Below are 19,889 nucleotides of genomic sequence, written 5' to 3' on the forward strand. Positions count from 1 at the left end.
TGCGATGTTCGCCGCCGCCCGTCAGGTTGTTTTGGGTTACTGTAACTGAGGTGTGCAGTCGGCTCCATCTCGATGAGCATGCCCCACGCCGAGCGAAGGGTCTTGACGAGTCGTTTGAGCAGGTATTTGTGTCGTGTCGCGTGCTTCGCACGCGGGTTGACCATTGCGGCATCGCCGAGTTCTTCGTGTGGCTTGCCGTTTGGCGCCTTCTTGCCCGCCTCCACCGCCTGGCAGGCAACATCGAGCGGGAGGCCGAGGCGGCGCTGAACTGTAATGCGCATCGCCCACGTCTCCATCTTCATATCATCCCGCATGGGGATCGCATTCAGGAAGGCGCCAGCCCCCTCCTGGCTGACTGCGACGAACCGAATCGCCTCGCGCCAGCACTTGTGGTTCTTGCACCTGCCAGTCTTGTAGCGGCCGCCCTGCCGGAGGACGATGGCTGCGAGGGCAATGGCGAGGCAGCCGTGCCGCTCGGCTCCGACGGCGATGCGACCGCCTTCGAGACGGGCGGGGGCGCCTCCTCGGGCGGGGGGGGGGGACGCACGGGGCGCGCAGCTTGGCTCGCGGGAAGACGCAGTCTCCTCTCCCTGCGCCGAGGGCGCCCTCGCCGGCCGAGATCGTGATCGTCGCCGAGCTCGCCCCCGCGACCGCCCATCACCGCGGCGCTGGGCGTCTGCCTTCGCCGCCGCCGCCGCCGCCGCCGCCGTCGCCGCCGCGGCCGCCTTCGCCGCCTTCGCCGCCTCTTTCTGCACCCTCTCCGCCTCTGCCTTGGCGGCCTTATCGGCGATCCTTCGGCTAGTCCGCCCAATCTCTCGCGATGGCGCGTCCGACTTAGGCTGGCTCCGGCGCGCACTGCGTTGTTGAGCGCCGCCGGCCCTGAAGTGGAAGAGCGAGCCGAGGGAGGAGGAGGCGTCGCTAGCGTGGTGGGCGCCGGCGGGTCGTCCCGCTTGGTCGAGCCGCGCCCGCCCACGCCGCTCCGCCTCGAGGCTCTCCTCGAGCCTGAGGCGCGCCGCGCCCTGTTTCTCTTGCGCCTCGCGGACGGCCGACGCGAGCAGCTTGGCCTCCTCCAGCTCCTCCGCGCGCTGGAGCTGCTCGGCCTCTCGCCGCTTGCGTGCGCGCGCACGGCGAGAGGCGACGGCAGCCCTCCTTGCGTGGCGGGCGCGCTGGAGCCCATACTCGTCGCGGGCGCGCCTGGCCGTGCGGAGGGCGTGCGCGAGGTTGCCGTCGTCGGAGAGTGCCGCCGCCTCGCGGCATCGCGCCATCGTGCATCGACAGCTCTGAACTGCGCCTCACCACTGACCGGGAAGGCCGCCAAGTGGGCCAGCACAGGTCGCACATTGTGGCAGCAGTCAGCAGTGCATGTCTGATAGCTGGACCAGCAGCGTCACGGTCGCAGGGTCGGATCGTGTCAAGCCTCTCGCCCGGCCGGCCGCGTACAGACGCGTCGGCCTGTGTCTGGGCTGTGATCTGTCGGCGGTCAGTACGACCGATCAGGTCGGAGTTTTCTGATGGTTAGAGGGTCTATCTGTATGTACTCCTCGAGATCTCTCCAAATCTGCCCTCTGTTAGACCGGGTTAGATCGGGAAGTCGGTACCCCTCTCTATCTTTGGATCTCAAAAAATCTTTTTTATCGTCGCGTACCCTATGACGACGTACCCATCCGTCCGGCCCGCCGTCGGGGCGGACGATCGCCTCACCTGGTCCGCGCCGCGTCGCACGACGCAGGCGAGGTCACTGCAAACCAACGCATGCGCGTTGGTCTCATGTCAAAATTCGTTCGCAGTGTTGAGCAATGTACGCCGCAGTACCTCAACTCTGGCACAGTCCTCGAGCATGCTCAGGGCTCCACTGCCAGCCACAAGTCGGCCTCAAAGCCGACTTGCGGCGGCTCGGCAGCAGCACACGGCGCGGCTTCACTGCGCTGGAAGGGCGACTGGCGCCGACAGGTGCCGACAACCCTCCACTGTGCGTGAGGCCGTACACGGGTTGCTTGCTGTGCTGCTGACTCTGGGGAAGCTCGGAGCGGCAGCGACAGCGCTCACCGCCGGTCAGCCCGCCGCAATCGTAGCGGCTGCGCCCGCTCGATTGCGGTTTGTCGCGCCGACCTCGCCGCGAGGCGAGGTAACGGGTCCAGCATGTGCCAATCGCACATTCTGTGCGGTTCCACGTGCACTCATGGCGGCGACGACACGCGGGGGGCTGGGCGTGAGCCGCAGCTCCCCCGGGCCAACGGGGGCCTATCCCGGTCACAGCCAGCAGGGGCATACAATTCCTGTACCCAGAGTTACTTCACCGAGAGTAGCGAGATGCAATCTCGCAGAGCAGCTGCTGATGGCAGCCGGGCCACTGCTGTGGCTCTTCGGCTCTATGGCTCTCCTTGACTCCGTGGTTCGGCGACTGCCCTTCACACCGCAGCCTGCGGCCGCCATCCCAGTAGGCATCCCCGAGTCAGCCTCTGCATGGCCGCCCTCCTCTCACCACGCCTCTGCGCGCTTACACTCCATCCACCAATGCCCGGTGCACACACGGTGATTCACACCCTCTCACGAAAAACCGCGCTCCTGCTGCCACGGATAGCTCGCAGGAGGCGCATCAGCGCTTTCAAACGCGCCCGCAGGCACGCCCGCAGGCGCGTCAACAATGTCCCAGTGCCCACCCACGGCTGCGAGTCGCCCAACCCCGCACGCACGGTCCCAACCACAAATGGACCCCGTCTCGCGTTCCCCACCCCCGCCGAGTGACAGCCTGCCGGATGAGGCGCCCTAGGGCTCGCACTCAGCCCAACAATCAAGCCAGTCACTCGGGGTGCCAACACTAACTCAACCGCCGAGATCGACCCTATGCAAGCGACCAGGCGCAAACAGGCGCAAACAGACCTCGGTCTGAGGCGCGCCACACCGCCTTCGGCACTCGCCCGCGCCCGCGATCCCTCGGACGCGTTCCACCCGCGCCCTCACCAACCAAATCCCTCGCCTGAAGCACGCTGAAACCGCCAACGCGGCCGATATCACGCGAGATAGTCAGAGCTGACACACAGCTCCATTCACACCTCGAGACCAGAGGCGACTACCACGCTCGACAAAGCCCCGGAACCCGTCCCCACCACCGCTTGCCTACCCTCCGCGTACGGCGACACCCCGACACGCCACCTCGGCAACACCCCAACATCGGCAGGCAAGATTCACGCCACGACGGGCAGGCAAGATTCACGCCACGACGGCGCCCCACCCACACAGACTGGACAGGCCTGCTCTCGGAGAGGGGGGCTAGGGGGCCAAATCCACGGCCACAACCCCCTAGAGGCAATGGAGCTGAGAGAAGGCGCTCGGCTGCAAGGGTAGCAGAGCACCACTCCTACGCCCACGCCCCCTCAAAGACGGCAGAAACAGTCACACGCAATTAGTACATGGCCCAGCTCGCGCCATCGCCCACACTCGAGCTTTGCAGCGCGCGGGCTCACACTCTACTATAGGCCCCCTCGACGCCCACTTCGAGTTCTACTCAGCTAAGGGCCGCACTTGACGCTGTAAGCAGCGCGCGGCGAAGCAGTTTGGCGCTTGTGGTGAAATATGGGAATCTAGCCCAAGGTCGGAGAGTCGTGTCATAGAGAGGAGAGAGTGTGTGGAGATGTTTTGTGCGGGATCAGGCCCGAGTCCCTAGTGTCGCCGGAGCAGGTAGCTCCCTTTTTCGTAAAACTGAACAGTTTTTTTTTATCTTTGGATCTCGTCATATCTCGACCGCTATGTGGGTGTGCCACGGCGCTGCCACACCACGCCCAACGCCTCCAGCCGCTCCACCTCCCCGTCGCTCATTGCGCTGGCCTTCCCGCGTTTACGCTCCGCCTCGCTCAGCCCTCGCGCCTTGTAGCGCTTCCGCTGGGTCGACAGCCAAGGGCCAAGCTTCTCGCCATCCTCCACATGCCCGCTTGGCACGTTGGCGTGCCCCTCTCGCTGCTTGAACGCCTGCAGCAGCCCAAACATGCGCTCCCACTGCTCCGCCAGCACATCCCAGGCCACGCCCACCGCCTCAAGCCGCTCCACCTCCTCGTCACTCATTGCGCTGGCCCTCCTGCGCTTACGCTCCGCTTCGCTCCACCCTCGCGCCTGGTAGCGCTTTCGCTGCGTCTGCAGCCAGACACCAAGCTGCTCGCCCTCCTCCACGTGCCGCATCGGCACGTTGGCGTGCCCCTCTCGCTGCCGGAACGCCTGCAGCAGCCCAAACGTACGCTCCCACTGCTCCGCCAGCACATCCCACACCACGCCCAACGCCTCTAGCCGTTGAGCGCGCATTCCCGGCAGCAGCCCATGTTTGTGAAGCTTGCGCTGGCGCTGGAGCCAAGCGCCAAGCAGCTCCCCATCCTCCTCATGCCGCCTCGGCACATTGGCGAGCCCCTCTCGCTCTCGAAATGCCTGCAGCAGCCCAAACATTCGCTCCCAGCGGTCGATGAGCTCCCGCGCCACCGTCGCAACCGTCCGCTCCGCCGCGCGCTGCACGTCGCCGCGATCTGGCAGCAGCAGCACGCTGCGCAGCGCCTCCGGCCATTCCGAGTAGTCGAGCGGCCCCCCTGCGTGCGCCTCGCCGCTGACGAGCGCAGCGAGGGCTTCGCGGAACTCCGCGTCCTGCTCGGCATACGCCCTCAAAACCGCCGTCGCCCTGCCATGTGCCCCGCCATCGGCCGCCTCCTCGCTGACCGGCACGAGAATGTAGCCGAACGCTTTTCCCGGCGCGACGCGCGACGCGCGGCCCATGCACTGGAGGATGTCGACGTGGCTCTGCTTCGCGTCGGCAAACACGACGAGGTCGACCGACGGCAAGTCGACGCCCTCCGCAAGCACGCGGCAGTTGGTCACGAGCTGAGTCGGTGCCTCGGCTTCGCCCGCCCGCCGCAGCGGCGCCAGCCGCCGCTCTCGCGCGTCCGACAGCATCGACCCGTTGACGCGGCCGACGGCAAACTCGTCCGACTCTAGGACCGACGTCGCGACTAGCTCGAGCCTAGCAGCGCGGGCGTTGGAGGAGGAGAAGGCAAAGGCGGTGCGGACGCCGTAGCTCCTGCGGCAGTCGAGCATGGCGAGGCAGAGCGCGACCAAGTCCGAGTCGTCCGTGTCAGAGTCGGACACGCGACCGGCCGCCCACGCTGCATACCTGTCGGCCACGTCCAGAAAGACGAGCTTGAGCGGCGACACTACCCCGAGTCGTACCGCCTCGCCGTAGCTTAGCCGGTAAACATGCCGCCCAAAAAGGCTCTCGTCGTCCATCGATCCGGCCGGGATGAGGGCTCCGTCTGCGTCGCGCTTCTCGCCGATGAGCTTGGGCGTGGCGGTGAGGAAGAGGCGGCGGCGGGCGGGAAGAAACTCGTCAAAGAGCGGCCTCGCAAACCGCTTGCTCGTCCGTCCCGTGCAGCGGTGCGCCTCGTCACACACCAGCAGGTCGGCCGCAGCTCCAACCTCCCGCAACGCCGCGCCCACGCGATCCGCAGAGTGGTAGGTGCAGAAGATGACGCGCGGCGCGCCCTCAGTCTCTCGGAGGAAGGTCGCAATAGCGTCAGTATCCGTCGAGCGCGGCAGCACCGCCCGTGGCACCGACGTTGACGAGCAGACTGCCAGCGACCGCAAGCCGTCGAGCGGGCCTGGAGCCGACCGCCAGCGCTCCCAGTCGCGATGCGACTGCGAAACGAGGTCGCGCGCTGGGATGAGCACGACGGTGAGAGACGAGGCGAGCGCCTCGGCGACGCGCAAGGCGAGGACGGTCTTGCCGGCGCCGCTGGGAAGCACCGCCGTCGCCCGCGAAGCCACCTCGCCGTCGCCAGGCGCAGCGCCGCCGCCGCCGGCACCGTCGCCGCGGCCCGTCTCGCCACCACCGTCGCCAGGAGAGCAGCCAAAGACGCGGACGATGGCAGCGCAAGCCGCGCGTTGCACGGCTGCCTTGCCGCCGCTGCTGTCGAGGGTAGCTTGCAGCAGATGGAGGTGATCGCTGTCCAGCTCTCGCGGCGGTGCCGACGCAGGCACGGCCGGCCTGGCCGTGGTGGAGGCGGTGCTCATCGACGCGACGCGCGCATCGCGCGCTGGCGGCTGCCGAGGCGAGAGCAACGCCAGCGCGAAGAGGCTGCCGATCATCTCGGCCACTCCCAAAAAGTCGAAAAAGCAACGTCGGCGGACACTCTCAGAACCGGTGGAGCTGGGAGAGGCTAGCGAAGACGAAAGGCGGCAGCGGAGGAAGCGACACCAACAACGAGGGAAACGACCACACCGGCCGTCGTATGACGCTCGGCAAGCGAGCAAGAGAGCGAATCGGGGAGAACCGGAGCCCCGGGAGGACCGAAGGTGGAGCCCCGGGACCGAAGCTCGAGGCGCGTGAGCCGGACCTGTGAGCCGGACCACCCCCTCTTGTTATCTGCGTTGTTGAGCCAGGACTCAACATACTCGGGCTTGCGAGTCCCAAACTGTCACTCCCCTTTCTCCCGGCCGGGGTGGGGCGCGCGCGGGGGCGGCGGGTGTGCGGCGAGCGAGTGTGCGGGATGTCTGTGGGCCCGAGAGCGATATGCCATGTCCGCCTTGCGTTGTTTCATAACATCGGAGGCTAAGCTCAAAAAGAAAAAAAGAACAAGAAGAAATCGGTCCCGTCTCTTGCAGGACCTGTCGGGTCCGGGTCGGCGGGGTCGGAACCACAAATTTCTCGGAAAAGTCGCCAGCTGAAGCGGAAGATAACAAGGCCGACTCAAGGACCAAGCAACCTGAGATGATGCTGTCGTCGCTGCAATCGGCTTGGCCGGGCAACTGGATCTCCCGTGCCTTCTTCACCTCGACCGCCACGCGACGCTCGAGTGCACGCGTCTGCTCCGTCACCACCTTCTGCCTCCTGCACTCCGCCATCACGATGATGGCCGTCTCGGGCGCGCCGGTTCCTGTAAGCGAGGATGCTGGTGCTAGACTTGCCGAGCGCCGCATCCTCTCGGCTGAGACGGCCAAGGCGGTCGAGGATGCCCAGGCGGTCGCCGGCACCGCCAACGCCGAGCTCCTTGACACAACAATCATCCTCGTCGACAAGGCGTCGGCCGCTGCCGTCGCCAACACTCAGATGACGCTCGCCCAGGCGTCGGCTGACCTAGCCGCGACGGCGGCCGCCTTCACGCCCCTCGATCCTTCGCCTCCTCCTCCGGCGGCGCCTCCGGCGCCGCATCTATACGGCCGCTCGCTCGGCGTCGCCGCCAATCTCGCCGCCGCCAAGACGGAGGCGTCGGCGGGCGAGGCGGCGGGGCTGGCGGACGAGGCGAATGCCGAGGCGTGGACCGCCCTCGAGGCGCAGCTCGACGCTGGCTCAGCCGCCTTCGACGCCGACGCCACGCTCGCCGGCGCCAAGATGGACGACCTCTACGACGAGTGGTTTGTCAGCCTCCCGCCTTCCCCGCCGTCGTGGCTCTCCGAATGGGGCCTGCCGGACCCGTTCGGCCGGCGCCGCCTCTCCACCCAAAAGACCGCCGAGGCTGCCGCGGCGGCGGACGCCGCGGCCCAGCTCGCAAACGACCACGCGTATGACGCGAGCTGGGAGCTCAGCGCAGCAATCAGCTCTGCCGCGCACGCCAATGGCCAGGCCGTCTCGTCGGCGATCGCCAGCGCCGCGGCCGACGCAATCGACGCGTGGTCGGCCGCCGACCCCGCCCCGCCGCCTCCCCCGCCGTGGACGATGTGGCCGCCTCCCACTCCGCCGGCGTTCGCGCGCCGCGAGCTGTCGTCCGCGACGGCGGATGCCGCCGCGGCCATGGATGCCCAGAGCAGCCAGGCGTTTGAGAGGGCGGACGTGGCAAACGCGAGGCTGGGAGACGCGTGGGCGAGGTGGTTCGGAGCGAACACCGCCGCCACACTCGCAAACATGGCCGCCACCGCCTCCGCCGCGACTGACGCGGTCGCGGCGGACTTGCTGCCGCCCTCCCCGCCCGCCCCGCCTCCGTTGCCTCCGCCGCCGCCGTCGCCACCGCCGCCGCCGCCGCCGTCTCCCCCCTTTGCTGGGGAGAGCTCCTCGTTGGGCGAGAGCTCGCCCGGCGGCTGGGGGGCGGAGCCGGCCGCGACGGCCTCGGCCGCGGCGGAGGAGGAGCTGCGCGTCGACGTGACGGACGGCCGCGCGTACACCAAGGCGGACTTCATCTCCTTTTACGGCGGGACGGCGGAGTGGGAGAGGAGCCCCGTCTTCCGGCCGCTGCCCGCAGCGGGCGGCGCGGCAGAGGGCGGGCACGCCGTGGCCGACGCGGAGGAGGAGGAGACCACCGCTTCCTCGCTAAAGAGCCACCTGCACCACCTGTCCAAGGGAGACCTGGCCGGAGTTGTGGCGGAGGCGCAGCGGCAGCAGGAGGCGGACCCGACGGGCAGCAAGGTGGTGGACAAGTTCGACGCAAAGATGAGCAAGTACGACCCGACGGGCGGCATGGTGCACGACGGTGCGACGGCGTACAAGGACATTGCGGCCGACCTCTTTGGTTAGTGCCGCGGGCGCTCGCCGCAGGCATGCCATGCGCCGCCGTCGCGCGTCACGGAGGCATCGCAAGCGCGCCCAGTAGCAGGGCGGGGAACCTGTGCGCAGACACGCGGGGCAGCGGCGGCCATTCTTCTTCTCGTTCGGGTTTGCATGAGGCATGCTCTGGGGTGTTTACTGTTGCTGCATGGTACTGCCAAAAAACTTTCGAGTCACTCCTCGTCGCAAACCCTGTCGTCACCTCAACATACTGTATGTTCGTAAAAGCCACACTCCTGAATAAAACGAATCGACGAATAAGCCGCTCCCGAGGTCTCGCGCGAGCATGAGCGGCCGGGCCCCGGGCAGTCGGTGGACTTGCGGGCATGGGCAGTGCCTTCTCCACGAGCGCCGCACCAGCTGCTGGCGAGCCGGATCCGGACGAAGGCATTGAGAAGCTCGCTCGGATGCTAGCCGGGGGCAGGTCGATGACTGTCTTTACAGGTGCAGGCTGCTCAGTCGAGCCACCCTCATCCATCCCCGACTTTCGCTCACCGGGCGGCCTCTGGTCTCGATACGACCCGGCGGTGTACTGCGAGTACAACACTTTTGTCGGCCAGCCACATCTCTTCTGGGAGATGGCGACGGAGTTGACGCGTGACATCCACGCCATCAACGGAGGCACGCAGGAAGAGCTGCTCGAGACGGGCACCGTCCGGCACGCGCGGCCGAACGCGGCGCACGTCGCCATCGCCGATCTGGAGAGGCTGGGCTGCGTGACCGCCTGCATCACGCAAAACATTGACGGGCTGCATGGGAAGGCTTGCTTCTTTCCTCCCCCTTTCCCCCTCTCTCTCCATGTCTCACGCACCCGCTGTGCCGGCTGTGGCCAATCTGTGCCCGCTATGGCCCATCAGGCGGGCTCCTCCTCCGTCATCGAGCTTCACGGGCATCCGACGTGGACATCCGCCGCCACAGGGAGCCGAATTCGGTAGTTCTCGGGACCGTCCTGTAGGCGGCAGAGCTCGGCGACATGCATGGCGTGCGGCGCCGGCTGCGAAACCGAGGCCGAGGTCATCCCGCAGTGGGTCGCCTGGCAGCAGGCGCAGGCCGCGGCAGCGGCTTGCGCTCCGATTTCGTGTTTCTCTAGTCGCGCATGTTCCTGATTGCAACAGGCGCAGGGCGCGGGCGGCTCCTTCGTGCCCACTTGCCACTGCCCTAGATGCACGGTTCCTATTTCCCGACTAGCCTCGCCACGTATTCAGCCCAATCACTGTCTTCGTAACCTACGAATGCACGCGATCGCTCCGAGGTTTGGTGTGTCCGCAACGCAGGCCCGCAGCCAGGGTGCGAGGGCGTGCTCAAGCCGGATGTCACGCTATTCGGAGAAGCTCTGCCGACGGGTGCCTACGCTCGCGCGGTGGGGAAAGTGCTGGCGGCGCCCACCCCGACTCGTCGTACGTGCTTACCAGATTTCGTCCTCTCTCTTGACAGGTTTCTATCTTGTAGGCGCCCATCTGCCTCGTCGTCGGTACGTCGCTAAACGTCTTCCCCGCGAGCACAGTGCTTGGCTCCGCGAAGAAAAGAGCCCCACGGTTCCCTTGTCGTGGATGGCAAACCCCTTTTCATAGGTCCCTGGCTTCGTGACCAAGCGGTTCGGCACACTCGCAGTCAATAACCTCGACGGCTCGGGTACCGGCGACGCACACATAGTGCTTCGAGGACCCGCGGGCGACACGATGACCAGGCTCGCGAGGCGCGTTCGAGAGCTGAAGAGCCTCCCCGCGGCAACGGCAGGGCGGCTCTAGTGTCTACGAGGGTAAGGTAAGGTAAGGTAAGGTAAATTTCTCCACACACACAAAGTGGTGGGGCAGTGTAGCCTGATGTCGTTCTCATTGTTGTGACTTGTGTTGCGCTGCCTGGGGTGCCCGCGGTTCGTAATAACCGCCAAAACTGCTTCGGTCTCAATCTTCAAAAGAGATGACATGTGAGCCCCGCTGCCTTCACGCAGCTTCACATTCGTCAGATCTCGATGCTTCGTCCCTACGTATTTCTGTCGTCGCCGAACGTCCGGTCGTCCGTGTATGCGCGCGCGCGCTCTAGCCGCGAACGCGGCCGAACGCGCGCATCTCGACATCGCCTTCCGCGGGGCATATCACAATAAAATACGTAATCACACTCACGGATCCGGACGCCGAGAGCTGCTGATCTTGATTGTGTACTGCACTCTAGAAGAGCAGAGCCCCGACACCCGAGACTCCCGTCCAAAGCTCGCGATGGCGTATGTGACCTCAACGCAAGCAAAATGTATCAGAACAGAGCCCTCACAGCCTTTTGCCAATCACCTCCTCGCCGTCGCCCACCCGCGTCGACAGGAAGGTGCCCGCAGACAGGTCGAAGGAAGCGTGGTGCGCGGCGCCTGTTCACGTGCAGCGACTTCACAGCTGGATGCGAGGCATGGCTGTGGTGCCGCGCCGAGCAGATGGTGTCTACGAAGCGTCTAGGAAGTGTCATGAAGAGGCCAGGAAGTGTCGTGGCTGTGTCCGGGGACGTCGATGAGAGTGTCGACGACGTGTGTCTAGGAAGCGGCGCCCGAAAAGTCGATGTACAGGCACTCCCCCGGAGGGGCGCATGCCGGCAGCCCCTTTGGCCGCAGCGCGATCCCCCACTTGCCGACACCCCACGGCGTCTTGAGCGCGCCTGCTCGCAGGTCGCGGTGTGAAGGGCCGCTGTCCACAGGCACTGGCGGGTGCACCGCGGCGCCGTGGGCGCGCCCGCGGGCAGGAAAGAGAGCGTCTTGATGCCGGCCCACGTCCAGTGCGAGCCAACCACCGCCGAGGCGAGCGCCGACTTTTGGATCTCGTCGGCCGTCGCGCCCTCGCGCCTCCAGCCAATGGTGCCCATCGCGTTGGTGGCGGGCCACGTGTCGCCCGCCTCGGTGATGGCCTCATTCCACGCCGCATGCAGCCACTTTGTGGACGGGTTGGCCTGCTTGGGCGGCGGGTCGAGATTCGGCGGCGGGTAGGCGCCTCCGTAGTGCCTCTTGTCCAGCGACCACTCGCCGATGGTGTTGAAGCCCTGGGGAGAGCCGTTGAGCCGGTACTCGATGCCGTACGTGTAGTGGAAGATTTGGTAGCCCTTCTCGAACCCGTCCTTTGTCCCCGCATACGCATTCGGCTCGATCTGCATGCCCTTGACAGAGTGTCGGATCCCCAAGCTGGCGGCGGCGATCGAGTAGCCCCACATCTCGAGCACCCAATCTTGGATCCGGTGCGCCGGCTCGGGGCGCCCTCGCAGAATGTACGAGCAGTTGAGCCACAGAGGGGCCACCTTGCGAAGCAGCTCCTTCTCGATGATGAGCGGCGACGGCCCGACGGCCTGCAAGCTCTTAAAGTCGCCCTGCGGCCAGCAGTACTGGATCACCGAATTGTGCCCCGACGATGCATGCATGTACCTGTGAGAGGATAGGCGCGGAATCAACCGACAGATGCGACAAGAAGCGCCCTCGACGCACGGCGTGTACCCGAATCCGTGCGCCGCCGCCAGAGGCGGCGAGTCGGCGGTGGCGTCAGTCGCGAGGTTGGGCATCGGCTTTGTGAGGACGTGGTCCGTCTCGGCCACGAGGACGTACCTGCCGGGAGGGGGGAAGGGGGGGGGGGGTTCGGGGCTCCGGTGCAATCAAAGGTAACGGAGGATTAGGCATTGTTGTCATTAGGAGAGATTGTGATGCAATCTGTCGTTGTGGCGCACTTCTCCTTGACGCGGTCTGCGAGGCCGCGCCGGAAGAACTCGACCACCGAGTGGGGCCGATTCAGGACCCCAAAGTGGCCGTACTTGGCCAGCACCTCGGGAGCGAGGGAGACAGTGAGGGCGTGAGGGAGACGGAGACGGACGCGGAGAGGGAGCGAGGGCGAAGGCGAGGGTGAGGGTGAGGGTCAGTCACTGTCACTGTATCAGCGGGGCGCGCCTCGGGCGTGAGCGATGGCACGAACACGGAAGGGATATACGGCGCCGCCGCATCGGGCAGCCCTCCCTCGGACGCGCAGACGCGCCTAAAAAGAAATCTAACGCGCGGCTCAGGGCAGGCTCCATCCGGCGGTCCTCCTCAGAGGCGCGGGCGCGCGTGAAGCCGGTCATCTCGGTGCACTCTCCGTCCGCCGCCTAGACGAGAGGCACGCTGAGAATAGAGAACAGAAAGAGCTGGGCACAAGTGCACGGCCCATCAGTCGCCCGCTGCTTCCGCCAGTGATAGTACATGATCCGGCTCTGCCAGCCGTTGTAGGTGGTCCCTACAACAGGGAGGGCCCGAGAAGCTTCGGAGGGGCAGGACGGTTCCGAGAAGAGTCAGCCGCTCACGTGATGTGGAAACCGCAAGTGCTATGAATCTAGGGGTTCGTGTTCTGGATCTAGGCGCAGCTACCCTGGCCGGTCAGTAGCGTGTGGAAGGGTCGGCGGGTCTTGGGGCACGCGGGGTTGTCGAGCGAGATCTCGCGGTGCAGCCTGCCGCCCGCACCGCCGCCGCCGCCGCTTCCGCCACCGCTGCTGCCACCGCCACCGCCACCGCCGCCGCCACCGCCGCCGCCACCGCCGCCGCCACCGCCGCCGCTGCTGCTGCCGCCGCTGCCGCCGCCGCCGGACGCGGCTGCGGTCGATGCCGCGCCGGAGGAAGCGGGCTGTGCGGTCGCCGCCTCGGTAGCCGCAGGCGCGGCGGCGGCCGGCACGGCTGCCGTGTCTGCCCTCGCGACTCGGGGTGCTGCAAGCGAGGTGTCGCCAGGCGACGCTCGCTGCTCAACGCCGAAGAGCGAGCCGCATAGGTTCCACCAGGCAACAAGGGCGAGAAGGTAGACGAGCAAGCCGAGCAGGCGGTACGACGCACCCATCAACGGTGGGGCGGCAGCGGCGGCCACGACCGGCAGCGGCGGCGCCAGCCCCAGCAGAGAACTTGAAAGAAGAATTTTACGCTGCTGGCACAACACTGGGCGGGATATGCTCGCAGTGGGAGTCAGAAATGTGGTCCTTGCGCGAGGAATGCTCGATAAACTCGAGGGACCAAAATACGCGGAGAGGAGAGCGGAGTTACGCAGAAAGGCGAGAGAAGCAGCGAGAGCAAGAGATCGGCAGACGACAGCGGCGTCTCAGAACGAGGCCGAGGAGAGCGATGAGTCAGGGGAAGAGACAGCAGGAGAGAGAACGACGAGAGTGAGAAGAATGCGAGGTGGCATGAAGGTCGCTGCAAGAATTGGTGATAAACTGCGGAGAGAGATAGGAAGTGGTAGACGCCCGAGGGTGGGCGACGGCTAACACCACACTTCTCCCCTAAAATCCCTGTGTGGTGGCGGCGTACCGTCCTCCCATCCCTCCCTTGGGTTGCCTGTTTTCTTTCTTTCTTTGGGCCCAGGTTGCAGCGAGAAGCGGCGAGAGACTGCGAAAAGAGATAGGAAGAGGCAGACTCCCTAGGGTGGGCGACGGCTAGCGCATCACACCCCTCTCCTTAAAATCCCTGTGTGGTGGCGGCGTGCCGTCCTCCCATCCCTCCCTTGGGTTGTCTGTTTTCTTTCTTTCTTTCTTTCTGGGCCCAGTCCGAGCCTGACTGTTCTTCACCTTCCTACATACATACATACATCCCTCCCTTGGGTTGTCTGTTTTCTTTCTTTCTTTGGGCACGGGACGGTCTGTGAAAGAAGAATTCTAAACTCAAAAAGAATTCAACCAACTTTGGAACGGCTGCAGGGTCGTGGAGCCGCCCCGGCGGCTCCACACCAGGCGCTTTGGCCGCGAGGGTCGCCACCGTGTGTATCGCGCGCCTTGCGGGGGGGGGCGCGGAAAAGAGGAACCTCTTAGCGCCCTCGCCACCGTACCCGCCACCCCTGCCGCCGCCTCCACCCCCGCCGCCGGCGGGGCTGCCACCGTATGGACACGCTCGGAATAACCTGGGGGATCCGGAGCCGCCCCGCCGGAGGCTGGAGTACCCGGGAGGAGGAGCTGGGGGAGGGGAGTTACCGCAATACGATAAATAACGGGCCCGCCGGCGAGCCGGAAGGCCGAGGCCGGAGGGCCCCAGGCCCCAGGGGGGGCTTGGGGTCAACTGTCGGAGGAGGCGAGAGATGAGCTGACGCGACCTCTGCGAGTGGAGTCGGGACGTACGAGCTCACCGGGGGTGGACCCGTCGCGGCGGCAGCTGGACCACTGTGATCTACGACGAGGAGGGCCACGCCTCCCCGAGCCTGAAGAGGAGCCGGCGGAGGGGAGGGGCGAGCCGAGGACGATAGAGAGACCGCGGGTGCGGGCGCGACCCGTCGACCAGGGAGAGTGGGCCCGTCCTCCCTGGGAGGGGAGGCGACACGATCCAATGCCGCCGTCCTCGCCCGGGAACCCCGGCCGGGCCGTCGACGCTCTCGGAGGCTGCGGTACCAGTCGAAGGCGAAGCGGAGTCGAGGCCACACAGCCGAGGAAGAGGCATCAGAAACGACTGCAGAGGCAGTCTGGTAACGCCCGGAAGGCGAGCAAGGGAACAGGACGAGCCGAGGGCTCGCCCCGACGGGCGAAGGAAGGGACTCTGGGACCGGAGCCGGGCGGGCGCACATGAGGCGTATCCGTGTACGTACGTGGAGGCGTATCCGTGTACGTACGTGCGCCTGCGACAAGACGAGACGAGAAGCGAACGTCGAGGTTTTTGCTGCCGCGGCCGCGCCGCGACCTCCCGTTTGTTTTGGCGCCGATGCAGCGCCGTCTCTCGCCGCGCGAGATGGCGCCGCCGCGGCGTCGGCGCCGCGATCAACCGCGCTCCAGCAGCGAGCGGTGCAGAGCGGCTACCGACATGACAGTTGGCAGGTAGGTAGGTAGAAAGGTGAAGAACAGCCAGGCTCGGACTGGACACCAACGCGGTATGGGTGGACGCCGGACAGATGATGACGACACGCACGAGCGACACACAGACACAAACAAGCTCACAAGACACACAGCCAGCGGGCTGCCACACACCCTGAGTTGGCGTACACATAACTCAAGGCCACATCCTCCCTGTCGCCCCCCCCACCCAGCCAGCACTCCAAGGTGCCAAGAGAACAAACAAGGGCACAACAAACAACAGACGACAGGAAGTAACGTGCTAGGCTAGAGCAGACCGCTCCGCTAACAATCTCGCCGGCCGGCGAGGCACGGACGAGACCGTGTGTGGGGTCTAGTGAGAGAGAGAGAGAGAATTCTTGATACGAAACCACGACGACACACACCAGTCGACTCGCATCGGTTGCCTCCATGAACGGCGGAGCTATTCTCGCGCCCACACCACACCTGGCTCCAACGTGGACACGCCCATAGCTGGGGACACTACTAGGTCACGCATGGCATCACAGAAGTTTTATCTCTGGGCCCCGAAAGGCATCTCTAGCAGTGTCGTTACACATGCCCCCTCCCCTCCTGGGCGCATGCGCCTCACGTCTCGCCAGAGCATAAGCCCTTGGCGTGTGGCGAGACGAGTTTTTCGCCATCGCAGCGAGCAGCAACCCGCCCGCCGCAAACAGCCGGAGGCCTCGCCGCGGCACTGGCTGCGCCGCGGTCCCGCACCCGTCGACGCAGCTCCCCCCGCGGAAGACCGCGCGTAGCAACGTCTTGACGATCGAGATGAGCGTGCCTGAAGCTCGCCCACCTACTGCCCCTGAGAGTTGGTTATTGAGTGGGATCAGCTCCCCCCCTTGGGATCGAAGCCGCCACAACCTCACACCCAACATCACAGGCGGGATCAGAAGGGGACTCCACACCGGACACCGCCCGGGCACAGCCCCCCTACCCGTCGGATCGCACAGAGGGCCCCCTCGGAGCAGCCCACACACAATCACGCATCGGCAGATTGAGTGCCTGAGTCAGGCAGACAGCACAGACAAGAGGAGAGAGAGGAGAGAGAGAGAGAGAGAGAGGAGAGAGGAGAGGGTGAGGGTGTGAACACACGTGAGGAGTGGGGGAGGGTGTCTGTGGTGGGTTGTAGTCATACTACGTGGTTAGAACCACGCGCTCCTCAGGAGCTCAAGGTAGAGCTGAGCGTCCAAGACGCCTCGGTGCCTCCCACCGGCGTGAGACCATCCGGATCTACCCAGTGCGTCCTCCGGACGGGCTGGTCCCCGCGATGGCCCACGGTCCGCCGTCGCCTGGTTGAACCCCCTGCCTCCCGGTTGACCCCCCGGTCCCCGTACACGACCATGAAATAAACTCAAAGTCCACCACAGCCACCAGCCTCCACCTCCACCCGCGAGCCGCCACCGCTGCCGCCCGCGACGCCGCCCGCCGCGTCAGATAGCCGCGACGCGCGCATCGAGTCGCGTCGGAGAGCCGCACCGCACCAGCAGCAGCATCTGCACCACCACCACCACCAGCAGCACCACCACCACCACCAAAGAGAGAAGCGCACCTGCCCGACGCCGCCCGCCTCGTCAGATGCTTGCGACGCGCGCGTCGAGCCCAGTCGCACAGCCGCGCCGCGCCAGCAGCAGCATCGGCACCAGCAGCAGCACCACCACCACCACCAGCATCAACATAGACAGGCAGTGCAGGCGCAGAGGCGCTCGCAGAGCGGCGCTCAGCGCCGCGCACGCCACGCCGCGGACCGTCGGACGAGCGCACCGTACGTCGGCGGCGAGCCGCGTCGCCAGCCGTCGCGCGAGAGAGCGGCGCCGCCGCGTGCGCGCAGCAGCCGCCGCGGCAGAGGCGAGCCGCGGCGACGTCCGCACTAACGGATAACGGTCATTGGCGGTTGCTCTCTCTCTCTCTCTCTCTCTCTCTCTCTCTGGGGTCTAGTGAGGTGTCTATGGACGCCCTCCTCGCAGGCTAGCGGCCTACTACTAGCCCTAACTCGCACTCATGGGAGATGTCAGTTCATTGTATGAGTGTATGCAAGCAGAGGCGCGTGTGCTGATTCTAGATCGCACGCCGTGGCCTCGAGAAGACAGTAGGTAGGTAGGTAGGAAGGTGAAGAACAGCCAGGCTCGGACTGGACACCAACGCGGTATGGGTGGACGCTAGACAGATGATGACGACACGCACGAGCGACACACAGACACAAACAAGCTCACAAGACACACAGCCAGCTGGCTGCCACACACCCTGAGTTGGCGTACACATAACTCAGGGCCACATTCCTCCTAGAAGACAGAGAGAGAGAGAGAATTCTTGATACGAAACCACGACGACACACACCAGTCGACTCGCATCGGTTGCCTCCATGAACGGCGGAGCTATTCTCGCGCCCACACCACACCTGGCTCCAACGTGGACACGCCCATAGCTGGGGACACTACTAGGTCACGCATGGCATCACAGAAGTTTTATCTCTGGGCCCCGAAAGGCATCTCTAGCAGTGTCGTTACACATGCCCCCTCCCCTCCTGGGCGCATGCGCCTCACGTCTCGCCAGAGCATAAGCCCTTGGCGTGTGGCGAGACGAGTTTTTCGCCATCGCAGCGAGCAGCAAGCCGCCCGCCGCAAACAGCCGGAGGCCTCGCCGCGGCACTGGCTGCGCCGCGGTCCCGCACCCGTCGACGCAGCTCCCCCCGCGGAAGACCGCGCGTAGCAACGTCTTGACGATCGAGATGAGCGTGCCTGAAGCTCGCCCACCTACTGCCCCTGAGAGTTGGTTATTGAGTGGGATCAGCTCCCCCCCTTGGGATCGAAGCCGCCACAACCTCACACCCAACATCCCAGGCGGGATCAGAAGGGGACTCCACACCGGACACCGCCCGGGCACAGCCCCCCTACCCGTCGGATCGCACAGAGGGCCCCCTCGGAGCAGCCCACACACAATCACGCATCGGCAGATTGAGTGCCTGAGTCAGGCAGACAGCACAGACAAGAGGAGAGAGAGGAGAGAGAGAGAGAGAGAGAGGAGAGAGGAGAGGGTGAGGGTGTGAACACACGTGAGGAGTGGGGGAGGGTGTCTGTGGTGGGCTGTAGTCCTACTACGTGGTTACAACCACGCGCCCCTCAGGAGCTTAAGGTAGAGCTGAGCGTCCAAGACGCCTCGGTGCCTCCCACCGGCGTGAAGACCATCCGGATCTATCTGCCGCGTCCTCCGTACGCAGCAGTCCCCGCGATGGCCCACGGTCCTCCGTCGCCTGGTTGAACCCCCTGCCTCCCGGTTGACCCCCCGGTCCCCGTACACGACCATGAAATAAACTCAAAGTCCACCACAGCCTCCAGCCTCCACCTCCACCCGCGAGCCGCCACCGCTGCCGCCCGCGACGCCGCCCGCCGCGTCAAATAGCCGCGACGCGCGCATCGAGTCGCGTCGGAGAGCCGCGCCGCACCAGCAGCAGCATCTGCACCACCAGCAGCAGCAGCAGCACCACCACCACCACCCGAGAGAGAAGCGCACCTGCCCGACGCCGCCCGCCGCGTCAGACGCTCGCGACGCGCGCGTCGAGCCCAGTCTCACAGCCGCGCCGCGCCAGCAGCAGCATCGGCACCAGCAGCAGCAGCACCACCACCACCAGCAGCAACACAGACAGGCAGTGCAGGCGCAGAGGCGCTCGCAGAGCGGCGCTCAGCGCCGCGCACGCCACGCTGCGGACCGTCGGACGAGCGCACCGTACGTCGGCGGCGAGCCGCGTCGCCAGCCGTCTCGCGAGAGAGCGGCGCCGCCGCGTGCGCGCAGCAGCCGCCGCGGCAGAGGCGAGCCGCGGCGACGTCCGCACTAACGGATAACGGCCATTGGCGGTTTTCTCTCTCTCTCTCTCTCTCTCTCTAGAAGACACCCCGCCGAGAAAAGAGAACCCACGAATTCGCCGACTCGACGGCCCCCTCAGGCTGCGACAGGTCGTCCAAGTGATCTCATCCAATTGCACCGCCCCTCCTCCCCTTGTGCTAATGTAACACCTCGAAAGTGCCAGCTCCCTCTCACGCCCTCTGCTCGCGGCCTCGCAGGCAGCCGTCTGCGTCTCTGCGTTGTGCAACCCCGCCCGGCCTCTCATGATGCGCCAGACGCCGCAGCCGACCGATCCCGGCTCCTCGGAGCCGGTCAGCGAGACCGAGTCGGGCTGCGAGTCGGCCGACCCGATCGCGCCAGAGACCGTTCGGATGCTGCGCCTCGAACTCGAGGGCGAGCGGCGGCAAAACAAGCAGTGGCAGGCCAAGCTCAAGCGAGCGGCCAAGCTCAACGAGCAGCTGGTGAGGACCGCCGCCTGGCCCCGCGCCGCCGCCGCCGCCGCCTCCGCGTCGGCCTGCGCGTCCGCGTCCGCCGCCTCGTCCCTCGCCGCCACCACCTCTGCTGCGTCCGGAGTTCCACCGGAAGAGGCGCTTACGTAACTAACCACAATGACGGGGCTGGAATTAGCACATCCACCCTAAGACATGCTTACACACAACCGAACAGAACCCGAGCCAGAACTATCTCAGTGACTACCACATGTGCTATGCCACCATGCACGATAACACACAATAAAATCTGATGGGCACTC

At 65.9% G+C, this 19,889-nt stretch overlaps 5 protein-coding genes across 5 annotated transcripts in view; 3 read left to right on the forward strand and 2 right to left on the reverse strand.

The window, feature by feature from the left end:
- Positions 1-3,744: 3,744 nt before the first annotated feature.
- On the reverse strand, positions 3,745-6,421 carry EMIHUDRAFT_228469 (hypothetical protein; the record flags this gene model as incomplete). Its single annotated transcript, XM_005786888.1, has 3 exons — positions 3,745-5,751; positions 5,893-6,125; positions 6,415-6,421. 3 exons carry the CDS (start codon positions 6,419-6,421, stop codon positions 3,745-3,747), a joined length of 2,247 nt encoding a protein of 748 aa, XP_005786945.1.
- A 291-nt stretch (positions 6,422-6,712) lies between these two features.
- Positions 6,713-8,748, forward strand: EMIHUDRAFT_441236 (hypothetical protein). The gene has a single exon (XM_005786889.1). The coding sequence runs from the start codon at positions 6,740-6,742 to the stop codon at positions 8,474-8,476; it is 1,737 nt and encodes a 578-aa protein (XP_005786946.1). The 5' UTR covers positions 6,713-6,739; the 3' UTR covers positions 8,477-8,748.
- A 66-nt stretch (positions 8,749-8,814) lies between these two features.
- On the forward strand, positions 8,815-9,369 carry EMIHUDRAFT_363419 (hypothetical protein; the record flags this gene model as incomplete). The annotated part of the gene is made up of 1 exon (XM_005786890.1): positions 8,815-9,369. A coding segment is annotated over exon 1 (396 nt), but the record flags the coding sequence as incomplete, so codon positions are not given.
- Positions 9,370-10,884: 1,515 nt separating this feature from the next.
- EMIHUDRAFT_467585 (hypothetical protein) lies at positions 10,885-13,326 on the reverse strand (the record flags this gene model as incomplete). The annotated part of the gene is made up of 9 exons (XM_005786891.1): positions 10,885-10,935; positions 11,116-11,146; positions 11,202-11,900; positions 11,970-12,077; positions 12,197-12,291; positions 12,390-12,498; positions 12,570-12,607; positions 12,677-12,735; positions 12,867-13,326. 9 exons carry the CDS (start codon positions 13,324-13,326, stop codon positions 10,885-10,887), a joined length of 1,650 nt encoding a protein of 549 aa, XP_005786948.1.
- Positions 13,327-19,401: 6,075 nt separating this feature from the next.
- EMIHUDRAFT_228473 (hypothetical protein) overlaps positions 19,402-19,889 on the forward strand; it is a gene marked incomplete at both ends in the record, with an annotated part of 1,499 nt that continues 1,011 nt past the window's right edge. The window contains one exon of the mRNA XM_005786892.1: positions 19,402-19,599. Coding sequence (XP_005786949.1) covers positions 19,402-19,599 — 198 coding nt within the window. The remainder of the gene's footprint in view (positions 19,600-19,889) is intronic.

Source organism: Emiliania huxleyi (assembly GCF_000372725.1).
Source record: "Emiliania huxleyi CCMP1516 chromosome Unknown EMIHUscaffold_148, whole genome shotgun sequence".
Classification (NCBI taxonomy): Eukaryota; Haptophyta; order Isochrysidales; family Noelaerhabdaceae; genus Emiliania; species Emiliania huxleyi.